Source organism: Hyperoodon ampullatus (assembly GCF_949752795.1).
Source record: "Hyperoodon ampullatus genome assembly, chromosome: 19".
In the NCBI taxonomy this organism is placed as follows: domain Eukaryota; kingdom Metazoa; phylum Chordata; class Mammalia; order Artiodactyla; family Ziphiidae; genus Hyperoodon; species Hyperoodon ampullatus.
The window spans coordinates 5,199,042-5,222,481 of NC_136932.1; the positions used below are offsets into that span (position 1 = coordinate 5,199,042).

General features: G+C 38.2%; 1 protein-coding gene across 4 annotated transcripts in view; it reads right to left on the reverse strand.

Moving 5' to 3' along the window:
* Positions 1–23,440, reverse strand: part of FBXL20 (F-box and leucine rich repeat protein 20) — a gene marked incomplete at both ends in the record, with an annotated part of 94,675 nt that overhangs the window by 31,887 nt on the left and 39,348 nt on the right. For all 4 annotated transcript variants that reach the window (XM_079725212.1, XM_079725211.1, XM_079725210.1 and 1 more), the window contains one exon: positions 22,546–22,607. In XM_079725212.1, the coding sequence (XP_079581338.1) occupies positions 22,546–22,607 (62 nt within the window). The remainder of the gene's footprint in view (positions 1–22,545; positions 22,608–23,440) is intronic.

Sequence of the window (23,440 nt, forward strand, 5' to 3'; positions counted from 1 at the left end):
GAGCAACTATAAAATGTTAAATCTCTATATATTTAATTCCAATCTGGGAAATTATAAAACTCAGTTAATACATCAATGTCAGGAAACACCACCTAAAATTCTTCTCAGTCTTAGAAGGCTAAATATTTATTTTGTAGCATTATTATTTGAAATAATTAATTTGCCTAAAGGACGATAACTCTCTATACCATAAGCCACCTGTAAAAACAGGTCAGAGCATCCTGGGAATAAAGTGAATGGGTTACTTGTGCTTACAGTTCTCCTTACTCATGAACACCCTTAAAGATCATTTTGATCTGAATAACAAGTAAGGCTCTTGTGCAGGTGGCAAAAGGTACAATATAGCATGTACTTTAAAGACGATATTCCTTGAGATAGCTGGAGTGTTACAAAATGGAGGTCAGGAAGCATTAATCTGGAGACGAATGAAAGCTACACTTTCTATTCCATTATTACTCTGAGTTAGCTTAATAGAGCAAACTTTTGTTATTTAGTGATTAGAGGCTGTCAATCACATTTTAGAACTCGGAATAAACTGAGTTAATAATTACATCAGACCAAGTTATATGCATTTTGTAAATAAAGTTTTTTGAAACTCTTTAAAATTGGGGTAATATACATAACATAAAACTTACCATTTAACCACTTTTAAGGGTATAGTTCAAGGGCATTTAAGTACATTCACACTGTTGTGCCACCACCATCACCATCCATCTCTAGAACTTGCTCATCTTCCCAAACTGAAACTCTGGACACAGTAAACAATGACTCCCCGTTTCCCTCTCCCCCAGCCGCTGGCAACCACTACTCTACTTTCGTTCTCTATGAATTTGGCTACTCTAGGTACTTCATATGAGTGGAATCATGGTATTTGCCCTTTTGTGACGGGCTTATTTCATTTAGTACCAGTGTCTTCAAGGTCCATCCATGTGGTAGCACGTAGTATCAGAATTTCCTTCCTTTATAAAGCTGAATAATATTTTCTTCCTTTTTAAACCTGTATACCACATTTTCTACATCTGTCCATAGATGGAAACGTTGAATGCCTTTCTTGTTCCCTTGAGGCGGACTTGCTACCACCCTGATGGCTCTCTTTAATAAAATAAATTTGGAATGGTGGAGGAGGAACCAAGTTGGTGGAGTACAAGGACATGCTCTCACTCCCTCTTGCGAAAACACCAGGATCACAACTAGCTGCTGGACAATCATCGATAGGAAGACACCGGAACTCACCAAAAAAGATACCCCAGATCCAAAGACAAAGGAGAAGCCACAGTGAGACGGCAGGAGGGGCACAATCACAGTAAAATCAAATCCCATAACTGCTGGGTGGGTGACTCACAGACTGGAGAACACTTATACCACAGAAGTCCATCCACTAGAGTGAAGGTTCTGAGCCCCATGTCAGGCTTCCCAACCTGGGGGTCTGGCAACGGGAGGAGGAATTCCTAGAGAATCAGACTTTGAAGGCTAGCGGGACTTGATTGCAGGACTTCGACAGGACTGGGAGAAACAGAGACTCCACTCTTGGAGGGCACACACAAAGTAGTCTGTGCATCGGGACCCAGGGGAAGGAGTAGTGACCCCAGGGGAGACTGAACCAGACCTACCTGCTAGTGTTGGACGGTCTCCTGTAGAGGTAGGGGGGTGACTGTGGCTCACCGTGGGGACAAGGACACTGGCAGCAGAAGTTCTGGGAAGTACTCCTTGGTGTGAGCCCTCCCAGAGTCCGCCATTAGCCCCACCAAACAGCCCAGGTAGGTTCTAGTGTTGGATTGCCTCAGGCCAAACAAGCAACAGGGAGGGAACCCAGCCCCACCCATCAACAGTTAAGTGGATTAAAGTTTTAATGAGCTCTGCCCTTGAGAGCAACAGTCAGCTCTACCCACCACCAGTCCCTCCCATCAGGAAACTTACACAAGCTTCTTAGCCTCATCCACCAGAGGGCAGACAGCAGAAGCAAGAAGACTACAATCATGCAGCCTGTGGAACAAAAACCACATTCACAGAAAGATAGACAAGATGAAAAGGCAGAGAGCTAGGTACCAGGTGAAGGAACAAGATAAAACCCCAGAAAAACAATGAAATGAAATGAAGATAGGCAACCTTCCAGAAAAAGAATTCAGAATAATGATAGTGAAGATGATCCAGGACCTCGGAAAAAGAATGGAGGCAAAGATCAAGAAGATGCAAGAAATGTTTAACAAAGACCTAGAAGAAGTAAAGAACAAACAAACAGAGATGAACAATACAATAACTGAAATGAAAACTATACTAGAAGGAATCAATAGCAGAATAACTGAGGCAGAAGAATGGGTAAGTGACCTGGAAGACAGAGAGGTGGAATTCACTGCTGTGGAACAGAATAAAGAAAAAAGCATGAAAAGAAATGAAGACAGCCTAAGAGACCTCTGGGACAATATTAAACGCCAACAACATTCGCATTATAGGGGTCCCAGAAGGAGAAGAGAGAGAGAAAGGACCAGAGAAAATATGTGAAGAGATTATAGTCAAAAACTTCCCTAACATGGGAAAGGAAATAGCCACCCAAGTCCAGGAAGTGCAGCAAGTCCCATACAGGATAAACCCAAGGAGAAACACGTCGAGACACACAGTAATCAAATTGGCAAAAATTAAAGACAAAGAAAAATTATTGAAAGCAGCAAGGGAAAAACGACAAATAACATACAAGAGAACTCCCATAAGGTTAACAGTTGATTTCTCAGCAGAAACTCTACAAGCCAGAAGGGAGTGGCGATATACTTAAACTGTTGAAAGGGAAGAACCTACAACCAAGATTACTCTACCCAGGCAAGGATCTCAATCAGATTCGATGGAGAAATCAAAAGCTTTACAGACAAGCAAAAGCTAAGAGAATTCAGCACCACCAAACCAGCTCTACAACAAATGCTAAAGGAACTTCTCTAAGTGGTAAACACAAGAGAAGAAAAGGACCTACAAAATCAAACCCAAAACAATTAAGAAAATGGTCATAGGAACATACATATCGATAATTACCTTAAACGTGAATGGATTAAATGCTCCAGCCAAAAGACATAGGTTTGCTGAATGTTTACAAAAACAAGACCCATATATATGCTGTCTACAGGAGACCCACTTCAGACCTAGGGACACATACAGACTGAAAGTGAGGGGATGGAAAAAGATATTCCATGCAAATGGAAATCAAAAGAAAGCTGGAGTAGCAATACTCATATCAAATAAAATAGACTTTAAAATAAAGAATGTTACAAGAGACAAGGAAGGACACTACATAATGATCAAGGGATCAATCCAAGAAGATATAACGATTATAAATATATATGCACCCAACATAGGAGCACCTCAATACATAAGGGAACTGCTAACAGCTATAAAAGAGGAAATCGAAAGTAACATAATAATAGTGGGGGACTTTAACACCTCATTTACACCAATGGACAAATCATCCAAAATGAAAATAAATAAGGAAACACAAGCTTTAAATGACACAACAGACCAGGCAGATTTAATTGATATTTATAGGACATTCCATCCAAAAACAGCAGATTACACTTTCTTCTCAAGTGTGCACGGAACATTCTCCAGGATAGATCACATCTTGGGTCACAAATCAAGCCTCAGTAAATTTAAGAAAATTGAAATCATATCAAGCATCTTTTCTGACCACAATGCTATGAGATTGGAAATGAATTACAGGGAAAAAAGCGTAAAAAACACAAACACATGGAGGCTAAACAATACATTACTAAATAACCAAGAAATCACTGAAGAAATCAAAGAGGAAATCAAAAAATACCGAGACAAATGACAATGAAAACACGACGATCCAAAACCTGTGGGATGCAGCAAAAGCAGTTCTAAGAGGAAAGTTTATAGCTATACAAGCCTACCTCAAGAAACAAGAAAAACCTCAAATACACAATCTAACTTTACACTTAAAGGAACTAGAGAAAGAAGAACAAACAAAACCCAAAGTTAGCAGAAGGAAAGAAATCATAAATATCAGAGCAGAAAAAAATGAAATACAAACAAAGAAAACAATAGCAAAGATCAATAAAACTAAAAGCTGGTTCTTTGAGAAGATAAACAAAATTGATAAACCATTAGCCAGACTCATCAAGAGGGAGAGGACTCAAATCAATAAAATTAGAAATGAAAAAGGAGAAGTTAGAACAGACACTGCAGAAATACAAAGCATCCTAAGAGACTACTACAAGCAACTCTATGCCAATAAAATGGACAACCTAGAAGAAATGGACAAATTCTTAGAAAGGTATAACCTTCCAAGACTGAACCAGGAAGAAATAGAAAATATGAACAGACCAATCACAAGTAATGAAATTGAAACTGTGATTAAAAATCTTCCAACAAGCAAAAGTCCAGGACCAGATGGCTTCACAGGTGAATTCTATCAAACATTTAGAGAAGAGCTAACACCCATCCTTCTCAAACTCTTCCAAAAAATTGCAGAGGAAGGGGCTTCCCTGGTGGCGCAGTGGTTGAGAGTCCGCCTGCTGACGCAGGGGACATGGGTTCGTGCCCCGGTCCGTGAGGATCCCACATGCCATGGAGTGGCTGGGCCTGTGAGCCATGGCCACTGAGCCTGCGCGTCCAGAGCCTGTGCTCCGCAATGGGAGACGCCACAACAGTGACAGGCCTGCGTACCGCAAAAAAAAAAAAAAAAAAAATTGCAGAGGAAGGAACACTCCCAAACTCATTCTCTGAGGTCATCATCACCCTGATAGCAAAACAAGACAAAGATATTACAAAAAAAGAAAATTACAGACTAATATCACTGATGAATATAGATGCAAAAATCCTCAACAAAATACTAGCAAACAGAATCCAGCAACACATTAAAAGGATCATACACCATGATCAAGTGGGATTTATCCCAGGGATGCAAGGATTCTTCAATATATGCAAATCAATCAATGTGATACACCATAATAACAAATGGAAGAATAAAAACCATATGATCATTTCAGTAGATGCAGAAAAAGCTTTTGACAAAATTCAACACCCATTTATGATAAAAACTCTCCAGAAAGTGGGCATAGAGGGAACCTACCTGAACATAATAAAGGACGTATATGACAAACCCACAGCAAACATCATTCTCAATGGTGAAAAACTGAAAGCATTTCCTCTAAGATCAGGAACAAGACAAGGATGTCCACTCTCACCACTATTATTCAACATAGTTTTGGAAGTCCTAGCCACGGAAATCAGAGAAGAAAAAGAAATAAAAGGAATACGAATTGGAAAAGAAGAAGTAAAACTGTCACTATTTGCAGATAACATGATACTATACATAGAGAATCCTAAAGATGCCACCAGAAAACTACTAGAGGTAATCAATGAATTTGGTAAAGTTGCAGGATACAAAATTAATGCACAGAAATCTCTTGCATTCCTATATACTAATGATGAAAAATCTGAAAGATAAATTAAGGAAACACTCCCATTTACCATTGCAACAAAAAGAATAAAATACCTAGGAATAAACCTACCTAGGGAGACAAAAGACCTGTATGCAGAAAACTATAAGACACTGATGAAAGAAATTGAAGATAATACCAACAGATGGAGAGATATACCATGTTCTTGTACTGAAAGAATCAATATTGTGAAAATGACTATACTACCCAAAGCAATCTACAGATTCAATGCAATCCCTATCAAATTACCAATGGCATTTTTTACAGAACTAGAACAAAAAACCTTAAAATTTGTATGGAGACACAAAAGACCCCGAATAGCCAAAGCAGTCTTGAGGGAAAAAAAACAGAGCTGGAGGAATCAGACTCCCTGACTTCAGACTATACTACAAAGCTACAGTAATCAAGACAATATAGTACTGGCACAAAAACAGAAACACAGATCAATGGAACGAGATAGAAAGCCCAGAGATAAACCCATGCACCTATGGTCAACTAATCTATGACAAAGGAGACAAGGATATACAATGGAGAAAAGACAGTCTCTTCAATAAGTGGTGATGGGAAAGCTGGACAGCTACACGTGAAAGAATGAAATTAGAACACTCCCTAACACCATACACAAAAATAAACTCAAAATGGATTTGAGACCTAAATGTAAGACCTGACACTATAAAACTCTTAGAGAAAAACATAGGAAGAACACTCTGACATAAATCATAGGAAGATCTTTTTTGATCCACCTCCTAGAGTAATGGAAATAAAAATAAACAAATGGGACCTAATGAAACTTCAAAGCTTTTGCACAGCAAAGGAAACCATAAACAAGACGAAAAGACAACCCTCAGAATGGGAGAAAATATTTGCAAACCAATCAACGGACAAAGGATTAATCTCCAAAATATATAAACAGCTCATGAAGCTCAATATTAAAGAAACAAATAACCCAATGCAAAAATGGGCAGAAGACCTAAATAGACATTTCTCCAAAGAAGACATACAGATGGCCAAGAAGCACATGAAAAGCTGCTCAACATCACTAATTATTAGAGAAATGCAAATCAAAACTACAATGAGGTATCACCTCACACCAGTTAGAATGGGCATCATCGGAAAATCTACAAACAACAAATGCTGGAGAGGGTGTGGAGAAAAGGGAACCCTCTTGCACTGTTGGTGGGAATGTAAATTGATACAGCCACTATGGAGAACAGTATGGAGGTTCCGTAAAAAACTAAAAATAGAATTAACATATGATCCAGCAATCCCACTACTGGGCATATACCCAGAGAAAACCATAATTCAAAAAGACACATGCACCCCAATGTTCATTGCAGCACTATTTACAATAGCCAGGTCATGGGAGCAACCTAAATGCCCATCAACAGACGAATAGATAAAGAAGTTGTGGTACATATATACAATGGAATATTACTCAGCCATAAAAAGGAACAAAATTGAGTCATTTGTTGAGACGTGGATGGATCTAGAGACTGTCATACAGAGTGAAGTAAGTCAGAAAGAGAAAAACAAATATTGTATATTAACGCATGTATGTGGAACCTAGAAAAATGGTACAGATGAACCGGTTTGCAGGGCAGAAGTTGAGACACAGATGTAGAGAACAAACGTATGGACACCAAGGGGGGAAAACCGCAGGGGGGTGGGGATGGTGATGTGCTGAACTGGGCGATTGGGATTGACATGTATACACAGATGTGTATAAAATTGATGACTAATAAGAACCTGCTGTATAAAAAAATAAATAAAATAAAATTGAAAAATTCAAAAAATAAATTAATTAATTAAATAAATTTCCCATCTTTTAAAATACTGATTACAAATCATTCCCAAATAAATATATATACCCCCAGGTACCTCAATTCCTAAAACAGTAAGTTTATCTAATGCAACAAACCTTCTTACACTGCTTAAATGCTGCTGCTTTTTCCTGTCATCCACTATGTGCCTTTATGTGGAGCTTCATAGTCTAAAGATCCTGTTTCTGCCAAATTACCACTAATCCCTGAGCAATTTGCATAAATATAATATTACACATGGCGGGGGCACAGGAGAGAAATTTTAGATAACGATCCTAGTTAGACTTTAGTAAACTTTCAACAGATAGATTCTTTACAAAATAAAGATGGACATGAAACCTCAGGCTGTAGGTCAAATGCAGACCTAGGAGACTCTCTGAAGCACATGCCCCAACAATCATAATTTCATTCTTAGAATGTACTGCCTGGGGTACTTAATGTCAAAATTCCCATAAGTTGGCTTTTCACCTGGGTTTGACATTATGGTACATTAAAAAGAGAGAGAGAAGACAAATACAGTCGCTGTGCTCCTCTATCAAGCAATAAGAGCTTGGACTCTCCACTCCTGACTTGGCTCCCTGGTATGTGATAAGCCTCTGTGCTTAAATCCCTTCTAACACTCCACGAGCAGTCTGTCTAAATGTCTGCTATTATTTAGTAGCTTTTGACTTCTATTTATTCTACTTACTTGACAATAGAGACAATTACCTTTAGAAACCCAAATATAAGGATTGATGGGATAAGCTGCTAGAGTTAGTTACAGTGATTGGGGGTGGGGGTGGGGATGGAGAGGAGGAGGTTCACAGTGAACATTTATTCTTCTAAATATGGTAACATTAACTTAAATAAAAAACATCACTATAAGTATGTATTTGTAGGATAAATCAAGGGGAAACGACAGTGACATTTTTACATGATAGGCCAGAACAATAAAACATTATACTTAGAACCTTCCTGCTTTTCATCATCTTCAGGCTTGGTACCTTACACTTTAACCCTTTACATAATTCCTTCTTGAGGATACCTATTATCCATAACCAGAATGGTTATGATCAAAGAGATAAGAAAACTGACGCAGAGTGGAAGGTCTGTTATTGCTGAAGGATCCTGCTTGACTGCTTCAATAAAAGTCCTCCCCCTTCTCTTATCAATAGATTGTTGAAAAACTGGCCTAGCTTCGAGGCAAAGTGGGCCTCACCTTCCCCACTCACGCAAAAAGACTTTGGCCAGGTTTCTGAGACATGATGTGGAAGAAGACGGGGTCTGATTATAAATAAATCTATTGCTGTATAAAAAAAGAAAGAAAGAAAAAAAAACCCCAAACCCTCAATACTAGCTTCTTGGAGAACATGGAGCTGGCTGTTAAAGTAAATACCGAGATTTGGGGTAGATTTGGGGTAGATTTGGGGATGTGCATACCCATAGTATGGTTCTGTAAAGAAGATTTACTCCCAACTTCCTTTGGCTTCACAGTCTTATGACAAAAATCCCAAACCTTCTTGAGCAATACCTCTTAATATAGTTCTGTTTATTAAATAAATTTAAAAAGCATATCACGATCCTGGAGAAGGTATAACAAAATGAGTAATTCCATTCATATCATGGAGATATTTATGGGTACGACTCTTTTGGAGAGTAGTTCAATAGTACCCATTAAAATAAAAAACACAGGGCTTCGCTGGGGGTGCAGAGGTTAAGAATCCGCCTGCCGGGGCTTCCCTGGTGGCGCAGTGGTTGAGAATCTGCCTGCCAATGCAGGGGACATGGGTTCGAGCCCTGGTCTGGGAAGATCCCACATGCCGCGGAACAACTGGGCCCGTGAGCCACAACTACTGAGCCTGCGCATCTGGAGCCTGTGCTCCGCAACGAGAGGCCGTGACAGTGAGAGGCCTGTGCACCGCGATGAAGAGTGGCCCCCACTCGCTGCAACTAGAGAAAGCCCTCGCACAGAAACGAAGACCCAACACAGCCATAAATAAATAAATAGGTAAATAAGTAAATAAAGAAAATAAGAAAGAATCTGCCTGCCAATGCAGGGGACACGGGTTTGAGCCCTGGTTTGGGAAGATCCCACATGCCGCAGAGCAACTAAGCCCGTGCACCACAACTACTGAGCCTGCACTCTAGAGCCTGCGAGCCACAACTACCAAACCCGCATGATACAGCTACTGAAGCCCGCGTGCCTAGAGCCCGTGCTCTGCAATAGAGAAGCCACCACAATAAGAGGCCCGCGCACCGCAACGAATAGTAGCCCCTGCTAGCCGCAACTCAGGAAAGCCCGCGCACAGCAATGAAGACCCAACACAGCCAAAAATAAAATAAATTAAACAAACAAACAAACAAACAAACAAACACAGACACTACATGCTGTAGAAGCAAAAGTATGAGTAAAGATAGTTATCAGAATGTTTATGGCAGCATTATTTGAAATATCAAAAAGTTAGAAAATGACCTTAATATACATCAATTTAAAAATGCTTAAATATATTATGGTACAAAAAAAAATTTGCACTTTGCAGCCATTTAAAAGAACGAGACAGAGCTACATGAACGGACCTAAAAGACGTCAATGATTATTAAATGACAGAAACAAAAACAAGCTGTAGAACAGTTTGTTTTCAGTTTTGAAAAATATAAAGTAGGTACACATGAACACATGCAGGTAAGCATTGTGCATATTATATATCTAAATATAAGAGGATATATGTTAGCTTTGTGGGGAAAATAGGCTTTTTGCAGGGGGGTGTTGAGAAAGCCGGAACAAGGAAGAAATTTGTTTATGATTTTTCATTTTTTTAAAAAAGTGTTGGGCTCATGAGTGATTTATATTTTATTTGTTAAAAAAATTTTTAAGGCACTAGATGCAGATCTTTGGCCACATGAGTGTTAAAGCCTGCTCCGAATGTAGAATTCTGATACTTGTCTACTGTCTGACAGAAACTATACTATATTTTCAAAGTTGCAAACCTATTCCTCATGAGACCATCGGTTTGCAGGACTTGTTCATTAAAACTATATGCTAGTGTCTTTATTAGCAGACTACAGATGTAGGTTTGCTAGGCTCCTGTTTTACTGGGATGTATCGTCTTTGTTGTAGTGGCTGGACACTCAACTAAAAATGGGTGGTCTACTACTATGGGAGGGAAATGGAACATGAGTAAAGTCTCTGCCTCCAAAGAAGCAAAAATGCAGATATGCCAGGTGGGAAAAAAAAAAAAGAATCCTGTGGAATATAATTTACATTCTACGAAAGGGAAAATGTGTTTCTCATCATTGGCATTCTTGAAAATACTCCTGACATATGCATGAGTGAAAAACACAGGTTGAATAAGAGCATGATGCCATTTAAGACAACTGATAAGAGGACTTCAGGTATAATTATGACATTATTGTAATTAACCACGATCTTGTGAAGAATTCTGCCAAAAGCAACGTATGCTACCTGTAGCTATAATGGACTTATTTGAGTTTGACTCTTTAGACAAGAATGAGTTGTTATATATTAAGTTATAAAAGCTCTCTGTACTTGCTTAGTTATTAATGTGAACACAAAGATGACATCTTCCATACTACTAAGTGAATCAAAGCTGGTAGACATAATCTGCTAGATCAGATAATCTTCAACCTCCTAAGTCAGGGCTTTGGTCCCCTATTCCTTTTAAACTTGAACATCAATGCAAAATCACTCTTAAATAAACCAGATGCACAACCCTGGCCATAAAGGAGAGAAAACTAAGTCTCCTATTCATTTTTGAAATGACCTTATTTCAAATAAGAAATACGAAGAGGAGACACATCAGACAATTGGTCTTGTTATCCAGTTACTTACAGTTAACTATTATTTTTTTTTAATTTTTAATTTATTTATTTCATTTTATTTTTGGCTGTGTTGGGTCTTTGTTGCTGGGTGCAGGCTTTCTCTAGTTGCGACAAGCCAGGGCTACTCTTCGTTGCGGTGCGCGGGCTTCTCATCTTGGTGGCTTCTCTTGTTGCGGAGCATGGGCTCTAGGAGCACAGGCTTCAGTAGCTGTGGCACGTGGGCTCAGTAGTTGTGGCTCGTGGGCTCTAGAGCGCAGGCTCAGTAGTTGTGGCACACAGACTTAGTTGCTCCACGGCACGTGGGATCTTCCTGGACCAGGGCTCGCACCCCTGTCCCCTGCGTTGGCAGGCGGATTCTTAACCACTGCGCCACCAGGGAAGTCCGTAACTATTATTTTAACCAAGGTTATATTCAGCAGAAATTATGCAAACCTAATCTATCCATATCTGGTAATCCCATGTACAAGATGTGACCATATGAAATCTGTGACTGATTTAGCCATGGAATTTTAACTACCAAATCTAAGTAAACACCCCTTTGAGAAATTTCTCTTAGAAACCAGTGCTAGGAAGCACTCTGTTTTTATGGAATAATATGTATATTTCTTCTTTTCTGTTAAGAATGACATTTCATTTATGCTATCAAGAAGTTTAAAGCTAAATTTGAGACCCATCTATAGCAACTATGTAGGCTCGTACAAGGGTGCATCTGTTTACTTTCTGGCTTTGGTTTTCTACTTTTCTTTATATTTCTCATGATTCTGATTATTTATTTGTATTTACTATATTTGCTCCTGATCTAAGCTACCCCAGATGCTCTGGAGACAAATTAAATGAAGTAAATAAAAATCAAATAGGTTTCAGTTAGAGCTGACATACTGATTTACATATATTAGATTAAGATACACATGAAATATTGCTAACTCATAAGACATCAATCACCTTAATATAAAATATTTAAGCCAAGAGAGACTATGTAAGAGTACAATTGTCTGGACGTATGGCCAAACCTCAACATCTACCACGCACAGCTCTTTTCTAAAGAGTTCCACATCAACCACCAGGTGATGATGCCAAGCTGGTATCTGGCTGAAACTGGTTGGACACCTGACCCAAAGGCTGCCAATCTACAGGACAACCACTAGGCTATATATGATGTTTTGGCCCCAAAGCTCTTTATTTCAGTGTCTGAGAGGCCTTGTGTTTCCTTCTGGTTTCCTTATTTCTCACGGGTACTGGTAATTCCAAAAGAGCTAAATAAAATACAGTGACTCATGCCTTTAGTTACTATATATATGTTGATGACTTCTAAATCATGCTGATAAGCTTTAGACTTGTATATACATCTGCCTTTTGACAGCTCTACTTTGATATTTTCAATTATCAATACTGAACTATTTTCCTTGTTTTCCTCCCATTAGCCCTGTTTCTCCTCCTACTTTCTTTATCTTGTGAGTATTCCCACTATCTACTTAGTAGAAGGAAAAAAACTTGCGTATCATCTTTCACTCCTTTGCAATACATACCCCCACTGACAATGCATCAAATCAACCAACAAATATGTCACCAAACGTAACTCTTAAAAATCTCTTGATTGAGTCTATTTTCTCTCTAGCCTATTACTATCATGAGGTTCAGGCCATCACTTCCTCCCAATAAAGGGCAGAATTTTTTGTTTCAAATTTTATATAAGTAAAAATTTATTATGTAATTGTATATTTTACCACAACTATATTATTACACATTTATTATAAATTATATTACTATAAATTAAGTTTATATACAAGTTATATACATGAGGAAATTCACAAACCATAAAATTTACCACTTTAAAGCACACAATCCAGTGAGTTTTAGTATGTCCATGATGGTGTGCAATCATCACCACTATCTAATTTCAGAACATTCTCATCGCCCCTAAAAGAAACCTTGTACACATTAGCAGTCACTCCCCATTGCCCCTTTAACTGCAGCCCCTGACAACCCCTATCTCCATGGATTTATCTGTTCTGGACATTTCATATAAATAGACTAATACAGTCCGTGGCCTTAGTGTCTGGCTTCTTTCGCTTACTGTGTTTTTAATCATACATTTACGTTGTAGCACACATCTGTACTTCATTCTTTTTATGGCTGAATATTCCATTATATAGATATATCATACTTTGTTTATCCATTCTTCAGCTGATGGACATTTGGATTGTTTCCACTTTTTGGTTACTATGAATAATGCTGCTATGAACTTTCACGTGTAAGTTTTTGTGTGGATATATTTGAGTATAGGAGTAGAATGCTGAGTTATATGAGGAAGGACAGCATCCACAAACAGGGTGACCTAGTGAGATACTGGACAAGCGGGGTGAAGGGGCAGCCTGTGGGGTGTCACAGGTTGAGGGGGCTGAGAAGGATGTCCGTGTAGGTGATTCACGTGACGAGTTGAAGCCCAAAAGAAGTGAGGGCATCCATACAATGGCGTGACCGACCACAATGTGTCAGTGCCTGGGCCATATGAAGAGGGCAACCACATGGAGCAGAAATCCACCATGGGTTTTGGAACCCAAGCAGAGTAGAAGGGTGTCTGTGCAAGAGGAGGAGAGTGGTCTGGCATGAGTTGTGTGAACCCAGTGGGGTGAAGACGGAATCCTTGTGAAAGGGAGCAGCAGCAGTCGGAGACTGGTTACAACCAGGAAGTCTGAGTAAATAACAAAATACATTAAGGATAACGACAGTCAGGTCTGTCACAGAAGGGACTTCAAATCTGGAAAGGGAGGAAAGTAGACTTATATGGTGTTGGATTGGAAAATACAAAATAAAATATTAAGGACCTACTCATGGGGTATCAGGTTTGCAATTTATTCTAATGGTTCAGGAAGGAAAGTTTTTTGTATCATAATGCAACTTTTCTGTAAATTTGAGATTGTTAAGGAAAATACTCTTCACCTTAATAATACACGTCTAGGATCTTATCCTAATGAAATCATAAAGGATAGTTTCAAATACTCAAAAGAAGAAAGATCATTATAGCTGTGCTATGATAGCAGATAACTGGGGAAACACCTAGAGTCTAACAAGGAATGGATTTTGAAAACTATGGTAAGGTTAGGAACAAGCCAAGAATGACTGATAGCATCACCTTCATTCAACATTTATTCTGCAAGTTGTGGCTAAAGCAATGATGAAAAAAATTACTATAAATAATTGGAAGAGTTTTTTTTTTTGGCAGGAGACACAAATATATAGAAAATCTAAGAAACAGCTAAAAATTACTAGAACTAATATTAAAAGTGTGCCTAAAAGACGAAAAATTGATAGCTTTCCCTACAACTAGCAATAATAGAAACAGAATGAAATTTATTAAGAAACTGTATCATCAAGGACATGAATCAAGACAAAAATAATAACACACAATGTTCTTGGATAGCAAAACAAACAAAAAAAGTTAATCTTGTTAATTCACAGTCACACAAGAAAAAAGGTTAAGTCATTAAGTGTCCACAGAGTTCTTAGTTATATCCAGCACTCTATTAGGCAGAGAGGAAATTCAATAATATAAGACAACATATTTGCCCTCCAGAAGCTTATCGTCTTGTAGAAAGAAACATGTAGACACAGGGCAGCTTATGATTAACCAACATAATGTGTGACCTGAAAATATAAGTGCTGCTGAAAGTAAAAAAACAATGGGGTCAATATGGGTGGAGATAGTCAAAGAGAAAAGGGTTTTTTGTCATCACCCCTTTTTTCTCACTTTACAATCTAATTTCTATCCTTACTACTCAATTGCAGTTGTACCTTAAAGAACACTAATGGTTTTCTCGTGATATCCAAAGGCCGTTATCAGTCTTATTCCTCCAAACATATTGACCATTCCCTATTAAGAACCTCCTCTTCTGGCTTCTCAGATACCATCTTGTATCTGCCACTTACTATACTTCTGTTTTCAAATGAAGGCATTTCCCAAGGTTTAGTTCGTATTCTTTTGCTTCACTGTTTACTAAAGTGCGGTTCATGGATCACTTGCACCAATGTATTGAGTGGGCCAAAAAGTCTGTTCCTTTTTTTCCATAAGGTGGCTCTAGTAGCACTTAGTTGTCTTTAACTTCATTTGAAACAATTTTGTTAGACTGTATGTGATAGCTGTCATATCAGTGTGTGTTTAAAAAAAGACTTATCAAGGGCTTCCCTGGTGGCTCAGTAGTTGAGAATCCGCCTGCCGATGCAGGGGATATGGGTTCGTGCCCCAGTCCGGGAAGATCCCACATGCTGCGGAGCAGCTAGGCCCGTGAGCCATGGCCGCTGAGCCTGCGCGTCCGGAGCCTGTGCTCCACAATGGGAGAGGCCACAACAGTGAGAGGCCCGCGTACCACAAAAAAAAAAAAAAAAAAAAAAAGAATGAGGTCTGTAGTAATTTTTAAACTGTGCCATTCTGCTAATGCAAAATTCTCTCACCAAGAAAACATGTCGATTAATTGCAGTAGCAAACTCACATGAAAATGCATCATGGTATAGGAAAAAACCAGCCTAAATATACGTTTATAGTCATATATGTAACTATTGTGTTAAAAATCAGTAAAGAACAAAATGTACTGACTTATTTTTCTCGGTATTTAATTAAATTTATCACTTGAACCACTTCCTCCCCAAAAGGTTTAAGGGAATATAATTTAATTATTTCTTGATGTTGCATAGCTTTCATAAAGAACATCTCTTGTCATCCTATACAGTGAAATACTCATGGGTAACTAAGTGACTAAAATGTCTCCTCATTAAATAAGCAACCCTGTACTGTACTGTTTTGAATGTTACTTTTTAATTGAAATAACACTGATTTATAACACTGTATAAGCTTCATGTGTACAACATTATATTTCTACTTCTGTATACTCTATAACAAGCTCACCACCAAAAATTTATTTTCCACCCATCCACCATACAGCTGACCCCCTTTACACCTTTTGCCCTCCCCACCACCCCTTCCCACCTGGGATCCACTGCTCTGTTCTCAATCCTACTTGCTTGTTGGTTTGTTTTTTTCTTTTTCTCCTTTCTCTTTTTTTTGTTGGCAGCACCACGGGGCACACAGGATCTTAGATCCCCGACCAGGTGCCCCCTGCACTGGAAGCGTGGAGTCTTAACCACTGGACCGCCAGGGAAGTCCCCTGCTTTTGTTTTTAAGATTAGTTTTTATATATTCTCCCTTACTATCAGATTGCTACTTCTTAAAACTCAGTGGACCCTCTATTAACATAACTCTTCTGATCCCATTTTTACGTACTGCTATTCATAATCAAATTTGTAATAACTGTGTCTAAAGAAAAAGAAAAAGAAAAAGAAAAGGAGTACATAGGGCCTGAGAAACGGCTGGCACGCATCCTCTGAGTAAAATGCACATTTGTTCTTCCAGCTTGCTTCCTGTTTCTTTGATTTGTTCTGGACAATTGAGAAGGCTAGAAAACTAAATGCTCAGTAAGAGCAATATTGGTTTTCTGTTCTTTCATTCAGGAACATCTGCCAATGCACCTTAAAGGTGACAGATGATCACTTTTGGTAGTCTTAGCATCTAATCACATCATTTTATGGTCTATGAGTAAAAAATAGAATCAATAGTGATATACATAACATTTTTATTGCACTTCCTATGTGCCAGGCACTCTTCCAATAAGCACTTCACATTTATCAACCCTTTTGATCCTTAGGATAACTCTAAGAGGTAGGTACTAAAATCCTCAATTTACAGCTAGTAAATGACAGAATCCAGGTGTTCAGATTCCAGAGTCCATGTTCTTCACCATTATGTGCCTTTAAAAGTAAGAAAACACACAAACCCCTATCTGCCCTGAATTCCTGGCAAATACACTGAATGAAAATCTACTAGATATCATCAGTGTTGTAAGCTTCCTGCAAGAGAATATAAGATAGCATGTGTACAGAAAAGAGTTCACATAGCAGGCCTATCCTTATTAGAAAGGCCTGCTTGCAATGCTGACCCTTGGATGGCATTTGAGAATTTGGACTGGGGACGGTTCCCACTATTCCCTGATAAGCTTCCCTGGTAGACAACATTTTACTTTTTTTGTTATAACTTATTTCTGGAGGAATTAAGCACATCCTGTGTGACTCCACTGGGAAAGGACTCTTATAAGCCTACACCGGGTTTCCCCTCTATTTCCCTCCATGCACCTTTTCCTTTTGCTAATTTTGCTTTGTAGCTTTTCCCTGTAATAAATCATACCCATGAGTATGACTATATGCTGAGCCTTGAGTCCTCCCAGTAAATCACCAAACCTAGGAGTAGTCTTGGGAACCCCCAACAGAGCACGATTATCTCTTTTAGACAAAAAGTCCCAGCCAATTCATTCTTTCCACGTAAGTTCAGAAAGTTCATCTACCAACTCACACATACGTATTACATATTGCATGACAATTATGACCCAACACCCCAAGAGTTGAAAAATTAATGAAAAAAGTTTCAGATTCTTATAAGCAATGATAATCCTCATTCTGAAACTGCACTTTGTTTTATAGCCAAAAGGGCATGTGTGGGCTCAAGCAGTCTTACCACTCACATTATTATCACAGTTATCAATATCATCCTCAGAAGGAATCTTTGAGAAACAAAGATTCACTTTGCATTTCACTTTAATGAATGTAATGTAATTTCACTTTACATTAGCTCTTTTGATGTAATTTCACTTTACATTAGCGCTTGGAAAACACATAAGAGTCTCTATCTTATCAACACTGACATTCATTTTTCAAGAGGTACTTCTAAATAAATGCATATGGTTCTTCTCTCAAAGGAAGTACTGTCAATCCTGTTAACTGAATTTCACATTATTCAAGCAGTGGATTCCAGCTTGCTAGAGCATTACTAATAAACTTTGTTTCAAAAAGGAAGGAGGAAAATTAGTAAGTTAAAGTAAGTTACAGTTAAAAAAAAACAAGAACACTTCCTTAATTCATTGGTAACTTGGTTGTGGCTCTGGATTTGCAAGAAAATAGTACGGCCCTAGTAACACAACTTTTCTCCTTGTAGATTGATATATGGTGGATCAAATAATGTTAACATGTAACTTAAAATCTAATCAAACCAAATATTCTATGCTACTTATTAATCTGTATTTTTTAAAATAGCTAATACAGGGACTTCTCTGGTAGCGCAGTGAATAAGACTCCATGCTCCCAATGCAGGGGGGCCCGGGTTCAATCCCTGGTCAAGGAACTAGATCCCACATGCACGCCACAACTAAGGAGCCGGTGAGCCGCAACTAAGGAGCCCATGAGCTACAACTAAGACCCGGTGCAACCAAATAAATAAATAAATACATAGTTTTAAAAAGTCTTTACTGAATTTGTTACAATATTAAAAAAAATAAAATAAAATAGCTAATACACAGACATGGTATGAAATTCCAAACACACACACACACACACACACACACAAATTCAGAAAACATAAAAAGGCTGAACAATAAGTCATGATAGTAACAATATAATTCATAAAATACAACAAATATCCATGAGTTTATACTGTTATAAATAACTGAATAAATAAGTAAATGTAATTGAAGTGAAGGCTCTTCCTTACAGTAGAATTCTAATTAATTAATTAGAATAACAGAAATAGAATTTATATGCTGGAAGAATTATAGAAATATAAAACTTTGGCAAACATAACAGTGGTAACTGTTTCAGGTAACAGCAATGGATGTTAAAATTAGTGGACAAAAATGAATAACAACACAGTCTTGGAACAACACATATCTCCCCACAGGGTAACACAGGTAACAACACATATCTCCCCACAGGATATTTATCAAGGTATTCAAAGTTCTTAAGGAAATATTACATTCAACGAATTTCAAAAAATTACAAATGCCCTGGATAGAATTTATTAATATTTACACTAATCAATTGTTATCTGTTTAGTGTAATTTCAAAGATACCACAAAAGCCTCTTTCCTATTTGGCTTAAATGGTTTAAACAAAAAGTTGACCCACTGCCTGAAAGAGAGCCTCAGCTAACCCATAGCTTCATGTAATGGTAAGAAAAAGCCAGTGAGATTTAGGAGTTGTTTGTGGTAACAAAAACTGGTTGATACAGAAATTCCTCTTTATCCAATCTTCCCCAAAATACCATCTGTTTTGGCAACTATAGACCTTACAGCTCATCAGCAGGTACTAGAGTAAAGTCAAAACAGTAACTAAATCAAAACCATAATGACATATCACCTCACTCCAGTCAGAATGGCAATTATCAAAAAGACAAGAAGTAACAAGTGTTGGTGAGGATGTGGAGAAAAGAGAACCCTCATACACTGTTGGTGGGAATGTAAATTGGTATAGCCATTACTGAAAATAGTATGAGGTTCTTTAAAAAAGTAAAGATAGGGGCTTCCCTGGTGGCGCAGTGGTTGAGAGTCCGCCTGCCGATGCAGGGGACACGGGTTCGTGCCCCGGTCCGGGAAGATCCCACATGCCACGGAGCGGCTAGGCCCGTGAGCCATGGCCGCTGAGCCTGCGCATCCAGAGCCTGTGCTCCGCAACGGGAGAGGCCACAACAGTGAGAGGCCCGCGTACCGCAAAAAAAAAAAAAAGTAAAGATAGAACTACCATATAATCCAGCAATTCTACTTCTGGGTATTTATCTGAAGGAAATAAAAACCCTAATTTGAGAAGATATCTGCATTCCCCATATTCGTTGCAGCATTATTTATAATAGTCAAGACATGGAAGCAACCTAAGTGTCCACTGGTGGATGAATGGATTAAAAAAATGTGAATATGTGTGTGTTATGTATATGTGTGTATATATATATATGTATACATACACACAATGGAATATTATTCAGCTCTAAAAAAGAAAGAAATCTTGCCATATGCCACAACATGAATGAACCTTGAAGGCATTATGTTACATGAAATAAGTCAGAGAGAGAAAGACACATACTGTATGATCCCACTTATATGTGGGATCTAAAAAACAACAAAAAACAAAACAAAAAATGGAACTCATAGATACAGAGAACATATTGGTGGTTTCCAGGGGTGGGGGGTGGGTGAAATAGGTAAAGGTGGCCAAAAGTTATACATAACTTCCAGTTATTTATAGATAAGTCCTCAGGATGTAATATACAGCTTTGTGACTATAGTTAATACTGTAACACATGTTTGGAAAGTTGCTAAGAGAGTAGATCTTAAAAGTTCCCATCACAAGAAAAAGAATTTTGTAACTATGTGTGGTGATAGATATTTTTCTTTTCTTTTCATAAATATTTATTTATTTATTTATTTATTTGGCTGCATTGGGTCTTCATTGCTGTGCGCGGGCTTTCTCTAGTTGCGGCGAGTGTGGGCTACTCTTCATCACGGTGCACAGGCTTCTCATTGCGGTGGCTTCTCTTATTGCGGAGCATGGGCTCTAGGTGCATGGGCTTCGGTAGTTGTGGCACGCAGGCTCAGTAGCTGTGGCTCACGGGCTCTAGAGAGCAGGCTCCGTAGTTGTGGCACACGGGCTTAGCTACTCCACTGCATGTGGGATCTTCCTGGACCAGGGCTTGAACCCGTGTCCCCTGCATTGGCAGGTGGATTCTTAATCACTGTGCCACCAAGGAAGTCCCTTTCTTTTTTTTTTAGATTTTTTTTTGATGTGGACCAATTTTAAAGTCATTATTGAATTTATTATAATATTGCTTCTACTTTATGTTTTGGTCTTTTTTTGGCCACGAGGCATGTGGGAACTTAGCTCCTCGACCAAGGATCAAACCCACACCCCCTGCATTGGAAGGCGAAGTCTTAACCACTGGACCGTCAGGGAAGTCCCGTGGTGATGGATATTAACTAGATTTATTGTTGTGATCATTTTGCAATATATCTTTTTTTTTTTTTTTTTTGGCTGCACCACATGGCATACAGGATCTTAGCTGCCCGACCAGGGATTGAACCTGTGCCCCCTGCGGTAGAAGCATGGAGTCTTAACCACTGGACTGCCAGGGAAGCCCCCATTTTGCAATATATACAAATATTGAATCATTACGTTGTATACCTGAAACTAATAGATTATACGTCAATTTATATCTAAAAAAGGAAGGAAGGAGGGGAAGGGAGGGGAAAAGAGAAAGAAACAGTGACTAAAGCTAGAAAGGGCCGGGGCAGGCAACGCAGTGTAAAAAATTACAGAAAATGTTATCTGTGTTACCCTCATCTCTTGCCTGGATTTCTTTAAAAGTTTTCTTGTTGCCCTCCACTCCAATCCCCCAATCTGGTTGGAACATAGTACCCAGACTAATCCTTTAAAAATATAAACCAGATCATGTTATTCCCCTGCCATATCATGAGAGGTCTTGTAGGCCACAGTAAGGAATTTGAGTTTCATGGCAAAAACAGAAAAACTCTAATAAAATATAAAAATATAACCATAACAGGATGCAGCCAGTTATCAAAGTCAAATAACTTCCATATATCTTTCTGAGTCTCAAGGTAAACTACTGTAGTACAAAATAATGCTTAATATTGAAAATAAGTGTATCTTAGTGTACTCAGTTTATGGTAACAGTGAAGAACATAACCTGTTTTAAAAATATTTTTCTTTAAGATGGCTAAAATTTCGCTGAAATTTGAGGGATACCCAAGATATTCAGGATACATTTTCCAATGGTTCTGGGTAGTCTAGGAGGTTCTTTACACTATAGTCAACCAGCACGTATGTATGTCTTGCTTTCACAGAAAATATCCATTCCAAGTTCAATTCAGTTCCTTTTTCTTAGCATCTTCAAAGTGTAAGTCCTACGTAAAGATTTATAGGATTTTGTCCCTGCTTCCATGGATCTTGCAATCTAGTGGGGGACTCAGCATGCAAATACTTAGGAATGCCAGGAATACTCTTTACCAGCACTAGGGCAGAATTTTTCACCCTGAAGCAGGGACTGGGCTGGTTATGGGCTAGACTGCAGTAGCAGCTATGAGCAAGAAAAAAATGTCCCGAGCACAGTAACTTGTTAACTTCTAACATTTGCAAAGAGAATGTGCCTTTCCCAGTCATGATATTCTACAAAAGTGAACAAAGAATGGTATGACTATGTGCCCAAATAATGGGCACTGAAAACAACTTCCCTGGATGCCTGTTTCTTCCCAGGTGATTCCTAAGTCAGAGGTATATAAATTGGGAGCTGTGTGTTTTATGTTACAAGTAATCCCAAATGTAGTTTCTACACATTAAAAATAAGGATGGTAAAATCATAAGTCTAACAGAGGAAAGTCTCAAATAACTTGTCTTTTTAATTTTTAAGAGGCTATAACCCCTAGAATAAGATTGTTTAATAAAAGAATCAATAAATTTTAAAATCTACATAATACAGATCCTATACATATATGAAAATTAGCAACAAGTCTAAAATTTTTTTAAACAGGCAAATATGATACACACACACACACACACACAAAACAGCATAAAGTTAGACTTACCGTAATAGGAGTTCTTTGGGAAGTTTTTTATTAATTGCAGCTTCATCGCTATTTGAGAACATCTGCAAAAACAAAATCATTGTGTCAAGTGTCACTTAACATTTTATTATGTTCAACTCAACAGTTTAGAGGTAATCCTCTTAGGAGAGAGGTGAATAAGTACAGTGGTTATAAGCCAAAGTCATATTTTCAGAAACTCTTTAGGCTAAAAAATGTCTGAGACATTTAATTTGTTCCCTGTCTTTAGGAAAAAAATGAACTAATAGCAGTCAGAAGCATGACATTATGTGCCAGGTGCTATTTTCAGTGTATTTTATGTATTAGTGTACTGAATCTTCATACTACCCTTAATCTTCATTGTACATATAAGGAAACTGAGTTACAAAAGGTTTATTTGCATATCAGTACAGAGTGGCCATTTAAAAATGCCATTAAGGTAAGGTTATTCTCCAAATCTAACTCACATTTATTTGTTCACAGAGATGTTCAGAAACCTAGGATAGGAAATGTTCTCTTTCAAATTTTATATATCATGCAGAAAAGTAATAATGCCTCATAACCACCACCATATGCATTCTGGATGCATGCAGGATCATTTAACAAAACGAAATAACTCACAATGGGTACTTTTAACAGAGCCGTCACTATAAGCTTGTCTAGTAAGCTACATAAAAAAACCAAGTATCTGTATATCCAATAAAAAGCAACTAAAAACAATACACATGTCACTGAAGCTGAGAGGAATATGTTCAGTCCCTGCTATTAGGTATGACATAGATGCCTCCTGACTTCATACAATGAACATTTACTGAACACCCTGTATTAGGCACTTTTCTAGGCAATGAAATACAAAAACAGTAAGATGTTATCTCTGTACTTAGGAGCCCCTGCTCTA